Raw genomic sequence first — 20598 nt, forward strand, 5'->3', positions numbered from 1 at the left:
CCTGTAGGCCTATAATGTTATAGTTCATGCAATTAGTTAAAACAACTGCAGGGCCATGTGCACAAAGCAGAAAGGTGTATGGAGTAGAAGTGCTTCACATGCAGGATTGTGTGTGCTCCCAAGCCCAGGCACATCAGATTTCAGGCCAGGAATGCATCTAAGCTCAGGTTTTCATTCGCCAAACGGGGTGGAGAGGAACCATTTTAATGTTTTACATCTGACTGTTCACAGCTATATTAGACTTTCAGCCCCAACTAGCCTGGAATGAACTTTAGTGTTTGCAACCAAATCATGAACATTTTAAAATATAAATACACTCAACTCACTTATAATTTCCCCTGTGTTTCTAATTCAACATGTTGTATTGTGGGCAGTAGCAAGACCATACTACACTTTTGTTAAGTATTGCAACACTGGCTGGTACAATCTGTGAAACTGCAGATTAGACAATAAAACAAAATACATTTGTTAAACTGATTGACTATAGAACACACATTTAGTCTTTGTGGATAGCGTACACAGCCATGCTTTCACTTGATACTACTTGCTGCAGTAATAGAACATGGAGCTGTGTAACCTGTTGTCACAATGGTCCTATTGAAGATTATAAAGAGGTTGCAGTTCAGTAGCCATTTATGCCTATATCCATGTGTCATTTTCCCTCATCACCCACCCACTGACAGGTCACAACAAGCCATCTGGGAGTACAATACAGGGAAAGAATGTCATGAGACTCTTAAATATACAGTAACACTTCCTTTTAGACCACCGTTTCCACTGGTATTTATCTGCTGTTTATTAGGACAATTACAAATGGTGTCATTGGGTAGTTTCTGGCACTTAATTACATGAATTCAACACAATTGGTAACCAACTAGCTCATACATGGATTGGAGTGCTTGTTGTGATGATTCCCAAAGAAACAAATAAAGAATTTATAAGCTATTGTCTTTACATAAGAGAGTAATTACCATTGTACTACGTACATTCAAAGTAAATACTCTCTGTACCTAAGGGGAATTGGGAAAATAATTTTAACATGTAAAAATGTGTTTTTTTAATGTTAATTCTTAGGATTTTACATGGGTCAGTTCCTAGAATGAATTCCACACCCGTCTGTACCGTTTAAATACAGTGCTAACCAGTAGTCTTGACCAGTAACAGTATGTTGACCCACATTTTGAGAAAATAAAACTGGTATTCCCAGTGGACCTAACTGGGTCGTGTTCATTAGGCACAAAACGGACTAAAACAGGACTTGTCCCATAAGAAGCGCTCAATTTAATTTTCCGTTGCGTGCTCTAATGAACACAACCCCGGTGAGGGGAAATGCCAACAGGGCTAGCCGACGGCCCAACATGGTTATGTTATGGAGAGTAACAGCATTAGTTTAAACTCCAGTGTTGCAGCGCTTGCCAATCTAAACACCAGTGCTTGTGTAAAAGGCGTTACGGAAAATAAGACTGTTTATTATAAAATCAGGCCTTTCTGTTGCGCTTTCAAATGGGGAAATCCCCTAGTAGCCCAGTGAGTAATAAACTACAATTACATTATTGGTCTGTATTGATACCCACAATGCTTCATATGTAAACGATATGATTTATTGAAAGGAATGTATTTACAGTCAATTTAGCTTGAAATATACACTTACTGGCCAGATTATTAGGTAAACCACCCCGTTCGCGAAAATGGGTCGCTCCTACAGACAGCGAGTCGCTTGTCACTGGCTTGCTATATAAAGCATGCAGATAGGCATCGAGGCATTCAGTTGTTGTCAATTGAATGTTAGAATGGGCAAAACGAGTCACCCAAGTGACTTTGAGCGTGGTATGATCGTTGATGCCAGGTGCGCCGGTTCCAGGATCTCAGAAACGGACGGTCTCCTGGGCTTGTCTAGGGTTTACCGAGAATGGTGAGACAAACAAAAATCGTGCAAGCTAACAGGCGGCATCTCGAAACGCACAACTCGTCGGTCCTTGTCACGGATGGGCTATTGCAGCAGATGACCACACCAGGTTCCACTCCTATCAGCTAAAAACAAGAAGAAGCGGTTCCAGTGGGCACGCGATCACTAACACTGGACAACTGAGGAGTGGAAAAACATTGTCTGGTCCAACGAGTCAGGATTTGGCGTAAGCAGCATGAGTCCATGGCCCCATCCTGCCTAGTGTCAACGATACATGCTGGTGGCGGTGGTGTAATGGTGTGGGGAATGTTTTCCTGTCAAACGTTAAAACCCTTGATACCAATAGAGCAACGTTTGAACGCCACATCTTGTAGAATCCATGCCCTGAAGAATTCAGGCTGTTCTGGAGGCAAAGGGGGGGGGGGGGGGGGGGGGGGGCAACAATTTACTCTGTGTGAATGGATTTGATGTAAAACTAAATTGGAATATCCCTTAAAATGTGTAGAAATAAATTGGGTAACACTTTACTGTAAAGGCTGTAGGTGCAATGATTTATTTAAGCAATAATGCTCGAGGGGGTGTGGTATATCGCCAATATACCACGGCTAAGGGCTGTTCTTAGGCAAGACGCAACGCTGAGTGCCTAGGTACAGCCCTTAGCCGTGGTATATTGGCCATATACCACAATCCCCCGAGGTACCTTATTGCTATTACAAACTGGTTACCAACATAATTGGCACAGTAAAAAGAAAGGCTTTGTCATACACGTGGTTTATGGTCTGATATACCACAGCTCTCAGCCAATCAGCGATCAAAAGACCCAGTTTATAAAACTTGTTATAGCATGCATGGCAAACTACAGTTGGGAGATTTAACAAACACACCATTAGCTAATGAGCTTTATTACATTACTTGAGTTTGCTCTTCCATATTTGAGAAGTGCCGACAGAATTGTCTTGTTCTCAACCCTATGAGAGTATTAGGGGATAACTGGATGGATATAAATAACAGATCAATGTCGTAAACCGCATTGACAAAAAAGTAACTGGACAGAGTCTACATTATTTCAGCAGTGTTTGTACTCCGGTTGCTGGGTTTTTTCCCTTTTCAATAAATTACAGATCGTGCCATATTTGAGATGAGTCAAATGACGAATAGGTATGAATGGAGGAGTTCTCCATTGGCTGTCTGGCTGGAGTACTTCCTGATTAGATTCATTCCTTTTAGCTCCCCTGGGGCACAGGGTGGGCAGAGTTTCAACATTGACCATTCCATTGATCATAAAGTGAAAACGCTAACCATCCGGGATACTGGGTGAGCTAAAACGAAACAAGTAGACATTGACACACTGTCCAGGCATCTGGACTTTTTCGGGAATCTTGGTTTCTCAGCCATTTCACATGGGTCTTGTCCCTCAGCCACATCAACCCATTCAGGAAATAAACCATTGGTTCTGGTAGCTCAGTTGGTTAGAATATATACTGAACAAAAATAGACATGCATAAGAATCAAGAACGCAGAAAGAGAGCAGACCACTTCGACGTCTCGACTCTTGTCAAATGGTGGATCATCCAACCAGAATCTTTGGCCTCAAAGCCAGTCCTTGCACCATTGAAATGATCAAGCAGCCTTGAAAATGAACAACATCTACATGAAAGCTTGAGCCCCATCCAGCAGAAGGGGGTAGAATTCCAGACTCCCACACCCCCTGGGTGACCCTGGGGTTGATGATCTAGTCCTGGTCCAGTTTGATCGGGTAGGACCTAATCATGACCAGGTTACTGCCAAGGGTCTGTACGGTGCTGCAGGTTGTAGTTCTGAAGCTCAATCTGGTCCTTTATCTGGTTGATCAGAATCTGAGACAAGAGGATCCCCACCAGCTAATGACAGAGAGAGAACACAGGAAAACAATAGAGGCTGGGTGAGCAATGAAGTGACTTTAGAGAAGTAACTTCACGTGGTTCCTGACCCTCTCTACACTTCTAGATGATGTGCCCATAGAGTTACAATGTGAATCTAAATAGACCAGGGCTGGGGTCAAATTAAATTGAAGTCAGTCAATTCAAGAAGTAAACTGAAATTCCAATTTAACAATTAAAATAACTAAATCTACTTTCAATTACTTCTTAATAACATGAAAAGGAGAAGCTATGTATTTCTAATGTTTGATTTGAAGGAATTGAGTGACATCAATTCGAATGGACCCCAACCCTGAAATAGACTATACAAGTGTGTGTGTGATGTTTACCTGTGGGATAGCCAGACCCAGGGCGATGCCCCCTAGCATGAACAAGTTGCTGTGGATCCAGTTGACCAGCTTGTCGATGCAGCCATTGGTGTGGATGAAGGCACCAGCCTGCAGGAATGGCAGCTCCTGCATCCCCCGACCACACATTGTGTTAATGACCGCCTGCAGAGAGAGAGAGAGAGGCAGAGAGAGAGAGAGGCAGAGAGAGAGAGGCAGAGAGAGAGAGAGGCAGAGAGAGATACATTTTAATTACAATGCACGTGCACAAGAATGCACAAGCACGTACATGAGCATGCACATTGTGCTCTGTTGAAACTAAACCACACTTGACAATAAAGTGGAACATAAAATAGCACACTTAACTGTAGCCTGTCATGATTTAACCACTGTAACAAGTTGCTGGCAAGATGATTGTAATACCCCAAGGCCCCGATCTCTAACCCCTGACCTCATCTTTAGACAGCAGGCAGCAGGAGAAGGGAACAGAGCAGCGCTCTCGGCTGCGGTTGTCTGTGGTGCAGTTGAAGTACATGTTCTGAGACCAGTCGGTGTAGGTGACACCTCCACAACAGCTGAACTGAGGAGACGAGGACAAACAAGTCATTGGTAATGGTTTGTGTAGCCTGTGTAGTCAACAGCTGTCAGTCTGTATTTGTGTGAAACTCAGTGTGGTGTGTAGATGTTGTCTTTTAACTCAAGAGCTTGTGAGACACATTTCTGATTAAGACCTATACAATGAACTGAACTGTTCTTTTCAGTTGAGGACGATAGAGGAACCTAAAAGGGTCATCTCAAAACCTCGACCAAATCTGACAGAGAACCTTCAATACTGAATAAACAGTAGTGTAACTACCGTCGCTGTACAGTACTTGTTGAGTTCAACGTGTATTATTTGGGAACAACAAGTATTACAGTGAGACAGTGTTGTTTTCCAGTTCTTCGTGGTCCACTCCTCACCTCTTTCTGACCAAAATCGATGAGGTTCTGTAGGTCAATGTCATCCCTATAATGAACGATGGCATTGTTGATAATCTCACTCACTTTATTCCGTGCCTTTAGAAAATACAGAAAAGAAAGATGACATTTGCTTTAAATAATTTGTTTAGTCAATCAACTAATACATTCAATTGTACCCTGAGCAAGACAAGATTGTTCCCACAAGCAGGGGCCATTGAATTACACACATTTATTTATCCTGAGTAAATCCTGGTAATATAATACCCCCATAGTTAGAAAACAGACCTGACTTTCTTTGAGCTGCGTTCTATGTCTTTACACACATGAACACACTCGCAAGCAAGCACGCACAGTGGCACGCGCACACAAAGTATACACGTAGTACATTCCTCTGAAAACCAACAGCCTGCTGCTGGATGAATTAAATCGACCGGTGAAGTGCAGTTGAAGGCAACTAGCAGCAGAGGGCGCTCTCTGGCCACAAGTCACAGACTGGCAAACAGCCCCCCCAAAAAAATACTTCCTCTTCTAAATGTACATTAGCATTTTTGTCGTCATTATCATATTTCTGACCCTTATCTTACGGTAATTACTTAAATGAACTGATATGAGCACTAACGGAGCCAATAGAACATTAGAAAGCCAACCATATTCAACAGTCACAATGTATGAAAGTCTAATCCAAAAGCATGGCTTTCGTTGGCTGCTCTTGTAAATATTGTGAATTCACGGCAAATCTTTCTCTTTTAATGATTTCTATTTTCCTCTTGTTGTATATGCTGTGTGTACGTTTCAATTACGCAGATTTTATTCTGCACAAGAACTGCCCTTTGGGGACAGTAACAATCTATTGAATTGACCTCAAAGAGAGATGTTGCACTTCTTTAACAAGAACTGGAGAAGGACAGAATATTAGGACCTGGTCAAGGTATAATGACCTAGCTAGAGGCAGAGGAGACGGGACGTGTGGGAATGAGTTCCCAGAGTAAAATTCTTAGGGGGAACCGACATGTACAGTTTATTATGGGTAATAAAATGCTGCATGATACAACCAATATAAATAATTCCCACAGTGATACCCCCATAATTCCCAGTGATACCCCCATAATTCTCATAGTGATACTCTGATAATTCTATCCTTTCCTAGTGGAGATACAGTACCTTATCTGAGAAGACGAAGCCCAGGACACCTGCAGCTAGCTGCAGCAGAAAGATGATAGTCAGGAAGATGCAGAACTGGAGTAAATAAGGAAGGAAGGAAGGCAGGAAGGAAAGAAAGAAAGAAAAGGAAAAAGAGAGAGCGAGAAAGAAAGAGAGAGAGAGAGGAAGAGTTAATCATTTGTTCAGTCTGAGGGCATGTCACTCAAGTCTTATGGATAAGAATGTATTAGCCTGGTAATCTTTCAGGGGTCAAAACCCCCCATCAGCAGATACTTTAGTCCTCCTCAGGTTCTCATACTAGGCTATTCAAATGATAGAGCACAACACAGCTGATAATTGGCAGTGGTCCAATTCCAATATTGTTAGAATGCATCCTTCCAGCCTGCCTTCCTTGAGGTAGAGAGCACTGATTCATACGTTTGGCTACGTGAAAGCACCATTTCTATCTTATTGCCTTCACCCACCAATCCTTAACAGATCACTGATTTCTTCAAGGAAGGTAGGTAGGCATGAAGGTTTTATTTATCAAATATTTACAAGTCTGCATTGTGGGGAATAGGTTCGTAAGTAAGCATTTCACGGTGAAGTCTACACCTGTTCTGTGTATTCTGTGAATGTGACCAATAACATTTGATTTGATTTTGATTTGAGGATGCTCTTTTAAAAAGAGTTAGAAGTGGGCTAGACCACTGACTGTCTGTAGGAGGCAGATGTTCTCTCTGAGGGAGCCCACACAGCCACAGAAGGTGATGAAGAACATGAGCACCCCCACGATCAGCAGCAGGATGGCAGGGTCCACCGCTAGACAGGCCATGGCTGCCTCTGGGAGAGGGAGAAAGAGAGGGAGAGAAGGGACAGAGAGCAAGTGAAAGAATCATGTACCGGAGAGAGTGGAGAGAGAGAGTATACGTGGCGCCAAAGAGTGAGAGAGAGTATACGTGGCGCTAAAGAGAGGGAGAGAGTGGAGAGAGAGAGTATACGTGGCGCCAAAGAGTGAGAGAGAGTATACGTGGCGCTAAAGAGAGGGAGAGAGTGGAGAGAGAGAGTATACGTGGCGCTAAAGAGAGGGAGAGAGTGGAGAGAGAGAGAGTATACGTGGCGCCAAAGAGTGAGAGAGAGTATATGTGGCGCCAAAGAGAGGGAGAGAGTATACGTGGCGCCAAAGAGTGTGAGAGAGAGAGAGGGAGAGAGTATACGTGGCGCCAAAGAGTGAGAGAGAGGGAGAGAGTATACGTGGCGCCAAAGAGTGAGAGAGAGAGAGAGTATACGTGGCGCCAAAGATTGAGAGAGAGAGAGAAAGGGAGAGAGTATACGTGGCGCCAAAGAGTGAGAGAGAGCTTGATTTGTTTACAATGACTGAAGTTGGTTCTTATCTTAGAAGGAATTACAAACATAGTGGGGATATTCATCAAACCTTAGAAGAAGTTGTGAGCCGTTTGCATATTTGACATTCTTCCTAACAGAGGGACCTTTGGAACCACATAAACAAAATGACATACTCTATAAACGTCCTGTACTGCCTTGGCATTTCTGCCTTGGTGCTGCGACCAGGGTCGTGTTCATAAAGGCACAAAACAGGAGAAATGGAGTGAAACAGGATGGGATGAGACTACCTGGTCCAATAAGAAACTCATTTTCGTTTTCCGTTTAAAAACGTTTAGCTACAGTATGGTGCATGACCTAGGCCTATTGAACTCAGTATGAAAGCACCACTAGAATGCCATACAAACAGCTCTGGAAATTCACACTGAATGTATGCATCGATTGAGTCAATGGAGGATCACTTACCGGCATGTTTCATCATCCTCGCGTAAATGCCAATAGACATCAACACCAATGAGATCATCTGATAAAATGAAAAGAAAAAAGTCACAATGTTATTTTTCTTGTTGTAACTAGGCGTATGGAGTAGAACGATATGAGAGTAGACTAAATATGAACCTGGACATAGTGTCTTTGTGAAAGTATAACACAGGAGAAAGACACAGTCTCAAAGGAGGAGAACAGGAGGGATTTAAACAGTCCAAAGCAGATGTTTTTATCTCAATATCAAATCATTCATTACCTTACTGTGATTGTTTGTTTTTGACCATTTTAATTGAAAACAAAAATACCTCTTGGCAAATAGCAATTTCTCAATCAAAAATGTTTCTAGGATTGTCTGGGAGTTGTCTGAGTGGGGAGGGGAAAACTGAAAACTAGCTGTTATTGGCAGAGAGGTTTGTAATTATTTTTTTATTGGTCTATTACCAAATGTACTACCTGGTGATGTCACAGGCAGGCCAAAAGTACATTTTCAAACAGCTCTTACAGTAAAAGGGCATTATCATATTCACAATATTATTCCAACCTCAGTGTGGAAATGTATATAAAACAGTAAGGAGGTATGTGAGAAACAGCTCACTCTGGAAATGGAACTCTTCTCCTTTAAGAGCAGACCATCATTATAACTCTATGGAGCAGATACACACACAGCCAGGCAGGCAGGAGCTAGGGGATGTCACTCTGCTGAAGTGAAATTTAACATTCGACTACAGAAACTTTAAGCTGCTTTTCAGAACCAGAATCTTCCCCCTGGAGACCTCTGAATTGTATAAAACATTACATTTTTGTTTCCGTCTGATTCTGAGGAGAGAGAAAATACCCATCCACACAGCAGAGAGTGGAGAGAGAGAGGTTACTGTAGCAGGTGAGGATAAGTCATCTTCCTGCTATACACATCCTGCTATTAATCCTTTCTGGTTAAAGTCGGATTTTACCTTTAAACTACAGTTGTGGCCAAAAGTTGAGAGAATGACACAAATATTAATTTTCACAAAGTTTGCTGCTTCAGTGTCTTTAGATATTTTTGTCAGATGTTACTATGGAATACTGAAGTATAATTACAAGCATTTCATAAGTGTCAAAGTCTTTTATTGACAATTACATGAAGTTGATGCAAAGAATCAATTTGTATTTGCAGTGTTTTTGCAGTGACCCTTCTTTTTCAAGACCTCTGCAATCCGCCCTGGCATGCTGTCAATTAACTTCTGGGCCACATCCTGACTGATGGCAGCCCATTCTTGCATAATCAATGCTTGGAGTTTGTCAGAATTTGAGGGTTTTTGTTTGTCCACCCTCCTCTTGAGGATTGACCACAAGTTCTCAATGGGATTAAGGTCTGGGGAGTTTCCTGGCCATGGACCCAAAATATCGATGTTTTGTTCCCCGAGCCACTTCGTTTTGCCTTATGGCAAGGTGCTCCATCATGCTGGAAAAGCCATTGTTCGTCACCAAACTGTTCCTGAATGGTTGGGAGAAGTTGCTCTCTGAGGATGTTTTGGTACCATTCTTTATTCATGGCTGTGTTCTTAGGCAAAATTGTGAGTGAGCCCATTCCCTTGGCTGAGAAGCAACCCCACACATGAATGGTCTCAAGATGCTTTACTGTTGGCATGACACAGGACTGATGGTAGCGCTCACCTTGTCTTCTCCGGACAAGCTTTTTTTCCCGGATGCCCCAAACAATCGGAAAGGGGATTCATCAGAGAAAATGACTTTACCCCAGTCCTCAGCAGTCCAATCCCTGTACCTTTTGCAGAATATCAGTCTGTCCCTGATGTTTTTCCTGGAGAGAAGTGGCTTCTTTGCTGCCCTTCTTAACCCCAGGCCATCCTCCAAAAGTCTTCGCCTCACTGTGCGTGCAGATGCACTCACACCTGCCTGCTGCCATTCCTGAGCAAGCTCTGTACTGGTGGTGCCCCGATCCCGCAGCTGAATCAATTTTTGGAGACTGTCCTGGCGCTTGCTGGACTTTCTTGGGCGCCCTGAAGCCTTCTTCACAACAATTGAACCGCTCTCCTTGAAGTTCTTGATGATCTGATAAATGGTTGATTTAGGTGCAATCTTACTGGTAGCAATATCCTTGCCTGTAAAGCCCTTTTTGTGCAAAGCAATGATGACGGCACATGTTTCCTCGCAGGTAACCATGATTGACAGAGGAAGAACAATGATTCCAAGCACCACCCTCCTTTCGAAGCTTCCTGTCTGTTATTCGAACTCAATCAGCATGACAGAGTGATCTCCAGCCTTGTCCTCGTCAACACTCACACCTGTGTTAACGAGAGAATCACTGACATGATGTCAGCTGGTCCTTTTGTGGCAGGGCTGAAATGCATTGGAAATGTTTTTTGGGGATTCAGTTCATTTGCATGGCAAAGAGGGATTTTGCAATTAATTGCAATTCATCTGATCACTCTTCATAACATTCTGGAGTACATGTAAATTCCCATCATACAAACTGAGGCAGCAGACTTTGTGAAAATTAATATTTTTGTCATTCTCAAAACTTTTGGCCACTACTGTACATTAAAAAGGGTTAAAATAAGCCCTGATAAGTAGCTCTACAGTGAAATTCAGTAAAAGTATGAAGGCTTTAGAATGAAGAACTGACTTATTCAAATTAAGATTAGCTCTCATCTTCCTTGACTCATCCAGGAAGTCAGTTCATGGCTATATTTTATTGTGTTCCAGAAATGGTGTCCCCCAGTAGTCTGCTGTCTGAAGAGCAGTTCCTGTGTTCCATCTGTCTGGATGTGTTCACTGACCCTGTCACCACTTCATGTGGACACACCTTCTGCATGGCCTATATCAGTGGATACTGGAATACCACTGACCTGTGACAGTGTCCAATGTGTAAGCAGAAGTTTTACACCAGACCAGAGCTTTGCGTCAATACTTTCATAGCTGAGATGGCTGTTCAGTTTAGAAAGTCTGTTCAAGGGGAAGTTCCCAGCAACCCAGGCCAGCAGCCTGCCGAGCCTGGAGAAGTGTCCTGTGACGTCTGCACTGGGAAAAAGCTCAAGGCACTCAAGTCCTGCTTGGAGTGTCTGACCTCCTACTGTGAGACTCACCTGCAGCCTCATCAGATAGCCCCAGCACTGAAGAGACACAAACTGATCAACCCTGTGGAGAACCTGGAAGACATGATGTGTAAGAAGCACAACACACTCATGGAGCTGTTCTGTAGGACTGACCAGACGTGTGTGTGTGTCAGTTCTGAACAGAGACTGACCACAGGACTCACCACACCGTCCCTCTCGAGGAAGAGTTTGGGGAGAGGAAGGCTCAGCTGAGGAAGACGGGGTCACAAGTGCAGCAAATGATCCGGGAGCGACTGCAGAAGATCAATGATATCAAAACGCTCAGTGGAGGTCAGCAAGAAAGACGCAAATGGAGAAATAGCAGATGTGCAGTTCTTCACTGCTCTGGTGGAGTCCATTGAAAGAAGCCAGGCTGAGCTCATTGGGGTGATTGAGAAGAAGCAGAAAGCAGCAGAGGCGGGCTGAAGGGCTCATTAAAGAGCTGGAGCAGGAAATCACTGAGTTAAAGAGGAGAGGCACTGAGCTAGAGCATATTTCACACACTGAGGACCACCTTCATCTAGTCCAGAGCTTCCCATCCCTGTGCACCCCATGAACACCAGGGACTGGACTAAGATCAGTGTTTACTGTGATCTGTGTGTGGGGAACTTAAGGAGAGCTGTGTCTCAGCTGGAGGTTACCGTTACCAAGGAGATGGAGAAGTTGTGTGATGCTGAGATGAAGGTCCAGCAATGGGGAGTGGATGTGACTCTGGACCCTGATACAAGACATCGCTATCTTGTTCTGTCTGAGGACGGGAAAAAAGTGAGAGATGGATACAGGCAACATACTCTCTAATATGACCTGGAAAGAAATTGGAATATTCCCAGTGTCATGGGAAAGGAGGGCTTCTCCTCAGGAAGATTCTACTACGAGGTGCAGGTTGAGGGAAAAACTACTAGGTTTTGGGAGTAATTAGAGAGTCCACAAACAGAGCCCTCCTGTTACGGTACCCTGAAAATGGATTCTGGAATGCACGACTCCTAGGTGATTGGGTCTGTCCTATTGGTTGCACCGCAATCTGCCTTAAGAAGAAGCTCAGGAGAGTGGGGGTGTTTGTGGATTTTGAGGAGGGTCAGGTCTCCTTTTATGATGTGGAGAACAAGTCTCATATCTTCTTTCATTGGCAACGCTTTCACTGAGAAACTATATCCATACTTCAACCCTGGTTGTTATGGTGGTGACAACTCAGCCCCATTGGTCATCTCTCCTGTCAATCACACAGATTGACAATGAAATGGGAACACATTGATTATCAGTTAACACCCTGCAGAGGTGCTGTCGGCCTACGAGTCCTGAACTGTTCATGATTCTTAACTCAACCATTGTGGTGACTTGAACTCAGTCTTGATCACTAGTAACTTAAGCCTTCTTCACATTGCAGGCCTTAAATGCTCAAATCAGTTTTATTTTCCAAATCCATTTAGGAATAGTGACTGTCCAAACAGCAAGTTACAAGTGACCAAATCAGATGTGTGTGTGTGTGTGTTAAGACTGCAGTCATTTGCTGACAAGGCTATGCTAGTTGTTATAGTAACGATGGGTGTGTGCACAGTGGCATAGGCTGATTGGTGGTGTGGTGCTCGTGCTTCCTAGCACTCAGAAGTTATGTAGCAGGCTAAGGTGACGACTCCTGCCATGGACGTTTCCTAGTTGCTTTGAATGTTCAAAATCATAGTGCAAGGACACTTTTAAAGCCTCAAAATGATAAGATGATCCAACTTTCAAAAGGAGTCCTTTTTGGCCACAGCAGTTAACTAGCTAGTTGGATAGCTTTCTAGCACATTCACTAATGGGTTTGTAAACAATTAACTAGCTAGTTGGCTACCACATGATCTTGTCAAACTGTCAACAGAGTAGCTAGCAAGCAACACAATATGCCAAATAACAGTCTAAAAACCACTTGATAATTCAGATTTGACCATTCAGACACAAATCTGATTCCTGGCCATGTGACGTATCAGACTTCAAACCACCTATGAAGGTAGTTTGAAATGTGGCTTGAAATATCCTATTCCATGTGCTTTTTGGCTGTTCGGACTGCAGGAAAAATAACAGATGACAATGGGATATGCAACAACAACAAAAAGGATTTGAGTCACTTCCACCTGCCATGTGAACCAGGCTTTAGTTGTTCATTAAAGTTTCTCTCCTTCCCATAATTCAACATGCTATCTACAACTCTTGTATTACCTAACAAGCCTTATTAATATACACTGAACAAAAATATAAAACCTAACATGCAAAGTGTTGGTCCCATGTTTTATGAGCCGAAATAAATGTTCCATATGCACAAAAAGCTTTTCTTTCAAATTCTATGCACAAATTTGCTTACATCCCTGTTAGTGAGCATTTCTCCTTTGCCAAGATAATCCATCCACCTGCCAGGTGTGGCATATCAATAATATGATCATAGAGCATGATCATTACACAGGTGCACCTTGTGTTGGGGACAATAATGTGCAGTTTTGTCACACAACACAATGCCACAGATGTCTCAAGTTGAGGGAGCGTGCAATTGGTATGCCGACTACAGGAAAGTCCACCAGAGCTGTTGCCAGAGAAATTAATGTTAATTTCTCTACCATAAGCCGCCTCCGTTGTTTTAGAGAATTTGGCAGTACATCCAACCAGCCTCACAACCTTAGACCACATGTATGGCGTAGTGTGGGCGAGCAGTTTGCCGATGTCAATGTTATGAACAAAGTGCCCAATGGTGGCGGTGGGGTTATGGTATCGGCAGGCATAAGCTACAGACAATAAGAACAATTTCATTGATTCAATGGCAATTTGAATGCACAGAGTTACCGTGACGAGATCCTAAGGCCCAGTTTATATTTTTGTTCAGTATACTAAGCTAGCTATTTTTCTTTACGCTATGAACTGTAGCTTGAAAGATTGTCGGAGCACAAGCTTTAGCATAAGCAAGGAACTTGTGACTCAACTCCAACGCTAGTGACTTGGGACTCTAGTGGGACTTGAGGTTTAGTCACTTGACTACAACACTAGCAATGTGTATGTAACTTAAAACTTAAACAAAAACAATTCAGTGCATGTCAGAACAGAACAGAACCATTGCAAAGTGGGTGTGCTGTAGTATTTACACTAGTTTTAGTCAGAGTGAGTAAAAGTGGCATACAATGTAAAACTAAATTGGATTCTCAAATATACAGTTTGGCACACTGAGAATCATATAACGGAACCAACAAACAACGTTCAACTAGTGACTTTATCCATAATAGGCTGATAGTTCACAGTTCAGAACTAGTGAGTTGGGATATGTTCTGTTCTATAGAGTTCGTTCTCGTTTGACTAAATAAACAACTTGGCAGCGATCAGAGGGCTTTTCTTATAATGGCCCTTTCACTTTTTACTCCAACCTGCAGCTTCACCAACATAACAAGGAGCACACAGCAACCCCTCTCCCACTCCAGTATCCAGTTACCACACCTTGCACTTTGGAGGGAAAAGCCTAGTCTGTCCTCCGAGTAAGGACTAGTCTTCCTCTGCACAAAGGAGGCTAAATGGATAGTTTACAAAAACACTGTTGTTATGTATGCAAAGATAGAGAATAAACTCTTGAGCCATCTATCCAGTCATTAGTTTGAGTTGAGCGATTCATTGGTTGTGGTGTAAATTCTGCCCTCTAAGTTATTTAGGGAAAATGGAAACAGAAAATGAGTGGCCTTCCTACAGCTCTGTACCTCAAATGGAATTACCATGTGGTCACTAGAGATAGATATCTTCCTTGGTGGTTTGTTCAGATAACCTCTCACACCATAGTTCACATTTGTAGCAATACTGATGACTCCCTCGCTTTTAACAGTCTACGCAGGGTGTTAGATGTGTCCTTCCAGACACATACTCCAGCTAGCCAGGGGGGGGTGAAAAACGAAGTCAAAAATGCATTCCTCACAGCCAGAGATGCAAGTTTTTACAAGATCTTATCCTGTTTGCACAAGGCCGAAGAGTAGCTCTTGCTTGTGGTACGTTGTGAGGGACTGGACTGTAACAATCAGGAGTTTGTTTTTAGGACGTCCATGTTCAAACTTGTAAAACAATGTAGAAGTGGCCAGGGGTGGAGATGGGGGGGAAACCTGGTTCCGTCCGCATTCTGGGAGTGAAATCATTTTGACATGTAAAAAATTGTTTATGGTGAATGAAATTATTTTACATTAGTGTGTTCCTGAGTTACTCTTTTTCCATGTCCACTTCTGCAGGTGACCCATGTGGTAAATTTAGCAGATGTAATGATACCATTATCATACATAATGAAGAATAAAACCTGAAAGGAAAGTATTTTGAGGGCACATCCGGGTGTGGACACACTGACACTGTAGCCTACATGTTGTTTTGCACATAGCTAACCTCAAGCCCTGTCATTTCCTGTTTATGAATTTGTCTTTATCTGCTATGCATAGAAAGGACTAGCTCTGGTCTCGTTGCACAACCAGAAAGAGTTGCCTCTGCTAGTTAATTAACTCCTCTCTGTTAGTAGAGGAAGAACCTACTAAACAACCTGGACAAGAGCTACGGTGTTAGTAGAGGAACGTGTACTAACACCCTGGACCAGAGCTACGGTGTTAGTAGAGGAGCGTGTACTAACACCCTGGACCAGAGCTAAGGTGTTAGTAAAGGAACGCCTACTAAACACCCTGGACCAGAGCTAAGGTCTTAGTAGAGGAATGCCTACTAAACACCCTGGACCAGAGCTAAGGTGTTAGTAGAGGAACGCCTACTAAACACCCTGGACCAGAGCTAAGGTCTTAGTAGAGGAATGCCTACTAAACACCCTGGACCAGAGCTAAGGTCTTAGTAGAGGAATGCCTACTAAACACCCAGGACCAGAGCTAAGGTGTTAGTAGAGGAACGCCTACTAAACACCCTGGATCAGAGCTAAGGTCTTAGTAGAGGAACGCCTACTAAACACCCTGGATCAGAGCTAAGGTGTTAGTAGAGGCACGCCTACTAAACACCCTGGACCAGAGCTAAGGTGTTAGTAGAGGAATACGTACTAACACCCTGGACCAGAGCTAAGATGTTAGTAGAGGAATACGTACTAACACCCTGGACCAGAGCTAAGGTAGGCAAACGTTTATGCTAGTTTTCCGCTAGTTATGGAATGTAAACACAGCAGAACTGGACATAAATCCACGTCAAACCCTATTAACACTGCAAAGCAGTACGGACTAAAACCCAACACTGGAAATCCCAGTCTGCAATAACAAGGCTGCTTGTTCTTGCGTCTTAGTCAGAAATCCCCTTAGTGTTGAACAGTGAGTGAAAGTTACGGTTCCCCCAAGCACCTGACAGTAGGCTGACATCTATACTATCAATTTGCGTAGTTTGCAAACTTCTGCTTCCAGAGTTGTTAATGTTTAACAGCTGGCTGCCTTTTTATAGTTGTTATAGATATTCTGTACTCAAGGACAACGTTTGGGGAAGTAGCTAGATGTCATGAGATCAGGAGCATTCAGAGTGGCACATTTTTCCCCAGATGTTTTTCTATTGAACAGATCGTGAGAGATGATGGCAGTGGGGAAAGAGAGAGCGAGAGGTTGTATCAAAGGGCACTAGGCCAGATTCTAGCCTTTGCCGACACTATAGACATGTGTGCCTATACTGACAGCCAAGGCATGGGATGATTGCCTATGCTGTGTGATGTTAAAGCAGGGCCCATATCAAAGGTATGAACTCAATACAGAACGCCAAGCCTGGATATTTCAAAGAGCTCCTATCTCCTAATGTGTCATAGGTCGCTCAGAACAGCGCCGACACTAGTGTCATCACCATCAAAGGCACATCAGTGCTTGGTGACACAGTGATTGGGGGGGAAAGGAGGATGGGGTCCTCCTCACATATTTTGATACAAACTGTGACAAGGAAAGCTCATTCAAAAGGGAAAAAATGGGGCCAAGATTAGTTTCTGATAGTCAAACATGCAAAATGCAACTGTAACAAGCATTTGATGAGGTCTAGCAACAACAAAAAAGATAAGAGCAAATAACACTCACAGATAACTGTTTCAACAGCTTTCTAGGATGTGATTGAAGTATCTAAAAGGCATATTTGATACGCTCATTTGACTGCTAAACAGATTTGGAGAGGAGAGTGCATGGGCCCCCTTTTCACAGAACCCCATGTTGCACCATCAGCATATGAATAAATGAAACTTTGCGTTGCTTGGCAACAGCTTGGTTAAAAAAGGAGTTGTGACAGTGGACTGGCATATACAGAGCAGTGTATAATGGAGTTTTGTTTACTGCTCCTTTTGGTTTTCACATTATTATTGAAATGAGAGTCTGGATCCCCTCTATATAAAGACTATTAATTTAGGTCTAAACATATTCTAGCAGCCAACGTCTATCAAGACTAGGTCCATTATTAATGGAGTAAAATTGGTTATTTAAACACAAATGAGTTCCAAAACAAGGTGACACTTTGACCAATGAGAGAGCTGCAAGGTATGTGCAGGCATTCCTTAGCATGCCTGTAGCTCCATTCCTCACCACTATCACAGCTGTGATGTTGTAGCTGCAGTTTAAACATGTTCATCAGCAAATAAGCACTCCTTTAGTATGACACTAGTAGGAGTCATTGGTGTCAAACATGAAGCAGAATACAACCTCTACATCTCGATCATGTACTCCTTTGAATAGGCAATATTGGTTATTTTCCAAGGTTAAGGATTGATTATGATTGTTTTGTAGCATAGAAGCAAAGGCATAAAAACATTGCTAAATGTTTCATCCTATTGAATATGTTGCCTGAAGGCCAATGGTTAGAAAAACCAGCCCAGTGAACGGTCATTAGGGGGGGGGGGGGGGCTTTTGATATCATACATGATTGTATCACATAACTATTTTGTGGGGCTTAGAAAGAATGTGTCTTCTTAGTGAGGCGGATTTTCTCATGCATTCACACAGTAATAAACTAACAGCCTAAATCAATGATTAACCAGTCTTCACAGCAAATTTGTACAATGAAAATTTGTACAATGAAAATGTGTGCGTAAACTTAAATTAGGCAGAGTGAGGTGCACAGATTACGCAAAATCAGCAGACAAAGCCAGCAAAAATCTAAACATATTAAATACTTACCCAAAATATTAAGTTAAAAAGGAAAAGTAGATATTTGACAACTGGGCTGACAAAGCTGAACTCTTTATCGTAAGTCGCCAGCGCGGCTCTTTTCCCCATGGTTAAAAATCAGAATTCCCAATCCGTGCGTAAATGTAGGCTATCACCTTCCTTGGTCTTTCCGCAATAGTCCAGGTATATCAAAGCATTTATACGTGCGTTTATAGCTACTTTTAATTTACGGAGTAAAGTACAGTAGCCTAAGTTGTAGGGCGAGTCACTTCTCACACTCGGTGGTGCTGGATTCCTATTACATTTCCTTATTCAGACAAGTCTAGAGAAAATAGGCTACATACACAACAGAGACACGAGCAAAAGCCTACAGCCGCAGCGCAACCTTGGGTTTGTAAAGAGGGCGTCTTTCTCAGTATTGTGCGACGTGGGTCACCTGTTTCAAAGTTGCTTGTGCTACTGTGATTAATGATTGACGGATGTAGCCGAATGCGTAACTTTGAATTTGTTTGGTATCTGCAATGGAATCAATTACAAAACAATACAAAATAAAAACTATTAATTTGCTTTAATGAATTAAAAAATGATTAACAAACCAATGTTATGTTTGAGGTTTGAGGCTATAGGTGCATTTGACTACAGAAGATCAAACTGGTACACAAATTACACAATAAATACACACTTGCTCAAGTTTACATGATTTAGCCTAACACAGTGTCAAATATCTTTAATTTTAAGGGTTTGTCAGTTTGACATTAAAGGCCCAATTAGCCGTTTTTATATCAATATCAAATAATTTATGGTTAACAATTAGCTAAGTACATTAATGTAATAGATTTCAATAAAAAATGGGCAAAAAACTATTTCTCAAGCAAGAATTTTGCTAGGACTTTCTGTGAGTGGTCTGAGTTGGGAGGGGAAAACGGAAAACTAGCTGTTATTGGCAGAATTAGGAATTAGAATACTAGACGAGACTTGACACTTCTTATGATGGCCTAAAGGTCAGCCATTCCGATCAGATATTGTGTAAAATAATACATTTTAAGAATTTAAAATATAGCACTCACAGCTTTCCAAGAAAACAAAAATGTAGACATTTAGGATCATGTATTTTAGAGGCTATTTATACAGAAAATGTGTATAAAAACGGTATTTAAAATGATCTGACAATATTTTAATACACAATTTCAGGTATATCACATGCCTTACATGTATTTTTCTGCATAAGTAAAATCTGGATTATGCCTCAACGGCCATTCATAGACTAGTTTGGATTTGTCCCTGACCAATTTGGCTGCCATTTTCACTCCATTCTGGAACTTTGAGGGTTTAATGGCAGACCCCTCTAGCAATTTAATTGGATCTCTATGTTTGGAACTCTCTTTGTTATTGGTCTATTAACCAAATTACCGCCTGGTGACGTCACCTGGCAATCCGAAACTCCCGCCCATGCAAACCTGCTGATTAGAAGGTCCTATGTCGATTGGATTTTCAAGCAGCAACTATCAGGATTTTTTAAACGCTTTTACAGTGTTAGTTAATCAGCTGTTGTACAATTGCTACAAAACATAGAAAAACTGAACTTTGACTGCAATGGGCATTTAAATAATCTGACAAAGTGTGAATGACTCAACATGACAGTTTTGCTTAGGTCATGGCTTTGTCTGGACATGCAGAATTGAGACAGGCAGTTCCTTTGAGATTGATGTTGTCATATGATTACAAAGTAAAACAGATGCACAAAGAGAGAACAGTGAATAGTATTTATGCCTTGAATTGTGAGGAAATTCAGATTACCATGTGCCTTCATCTGAGATCACCATTTTTTTTTTTTAAGTGATACAAAATAAAATAAAAAGGACCAAATAATTTACTCTTATGGCCTGTAATGAATGGTGTGATGTGTAAAGGGAGAATGCTGTTATGCCAGGGTATTACACTACACAGACCCTGTCCAGGAGGCTTTTGAGGCCTGGGACTCTCTTAGTCACTGGCAGCCTTCCAGGTAGCCCTCTGGGGTCGCCCTTTAGTGCCAGCTGGCTGCCTGCTAGCACCAGACAAGTTGGATCTGGTCGTCTTATTTTTACAAGGAGGCTATGGATTAAAGGGTCCTCTGTTCAGTACGCCATGCTCCTAGCCTATAGAGTAGAGTAGAGAAAATACATGAATGTACCCAACCTAAGTTGTTATTTTTTGCCTGATAAGTAGTAGTAATGAAATTAGTGGTGGATATAGTAGTGGTGGTGAAATTGGTACACCCAATTGGCCATTTAAGATTGACTTTGAAGGTTTGAAGTTGTCAAGTTTACACACAGCCAACATTTAGATCCATGA

The 20598-nt window shown here is 42.3% G+C and overlaps 1 protein-coding gene across 2 annotated transcripts; it reads right to left on the bottom strand.

The window, feature by feature from the left end:
- Window positions 1-2331: 2331 nt before the first annotated feature.
- Window positions 2332-18643, bottom strand: LOC120032260 (tetraspanin-33-like). Of its 2 annotated transcripts, XM_038978268.1 has the most exons (8): window positions 18274-18643; window positions 8061-8118; window positions 6967-7094; window positions 6273-6347; window positions 5112-5207; window positions 4603-4731; window positions 4155-4316; window positions 2332-3786 (listed from the first exon to the last, which is right to left on the bottom strand). In XM_038978268.1, exons 1-8 carry the CDS (start codon window positions 18370-18372, stop codon window positions 3685-3687), a joined length of 849 nt encoding a protein of 282 aa, XP_038834196.1. In that variant the 5' UTR covers window positions 18373-18643; the 3' UTR covers window positions 2332-3684. The 2 variants fall into 2 exon arrangements, with proteins under 2 accessions (XP_038834196.1, XP_038834197.1); XM_038978269.1 differs by lacking the exon at window positions 5112-5207.
- Between the last annotated feature and the right edge of the window lie 1955 nt (window positions 18644-20598).

Source organism: Salvelinus namaycush, chromosome 38 (genome assembly GCF_016432855.1).
Source record: "Salvelinus namaycush isolate Seneca chromosome 38, SaNama_1.0, whole genome shotgun sequence".
NCBI classification, from domain to species: domain Eukaryota; kingdom Metazoa; phylum Chordata; class Actinopteri; order Salmoniformes; family Salmonidae; genus Salvelinus; species Salvelinus namaycush.

Coding starts and splice junctions, on each gene's coding strand:
- LOC120032260 (XM_038978268.1), bottom strand. CDS start 18,372: ATGGGGAAAAGAGCCGCGCTGGCGACTTACGATAAAGAGTTCAGCTTT. Junction 8,119..18,273: donor TTTTTAACTTAATATTTTGG/GTAAGTATTTAA, acceptor TCATTTTATCAG/ATGATCTCATTGGTGTTGAT. Junction 4,732..5,111: donor TCGATTTTGGTCAGAAAGAG/GTGAGGAGTGGA, acceptor TCGTCTCCTCAG/TTCAGCTGTTGTGGAGGTGT.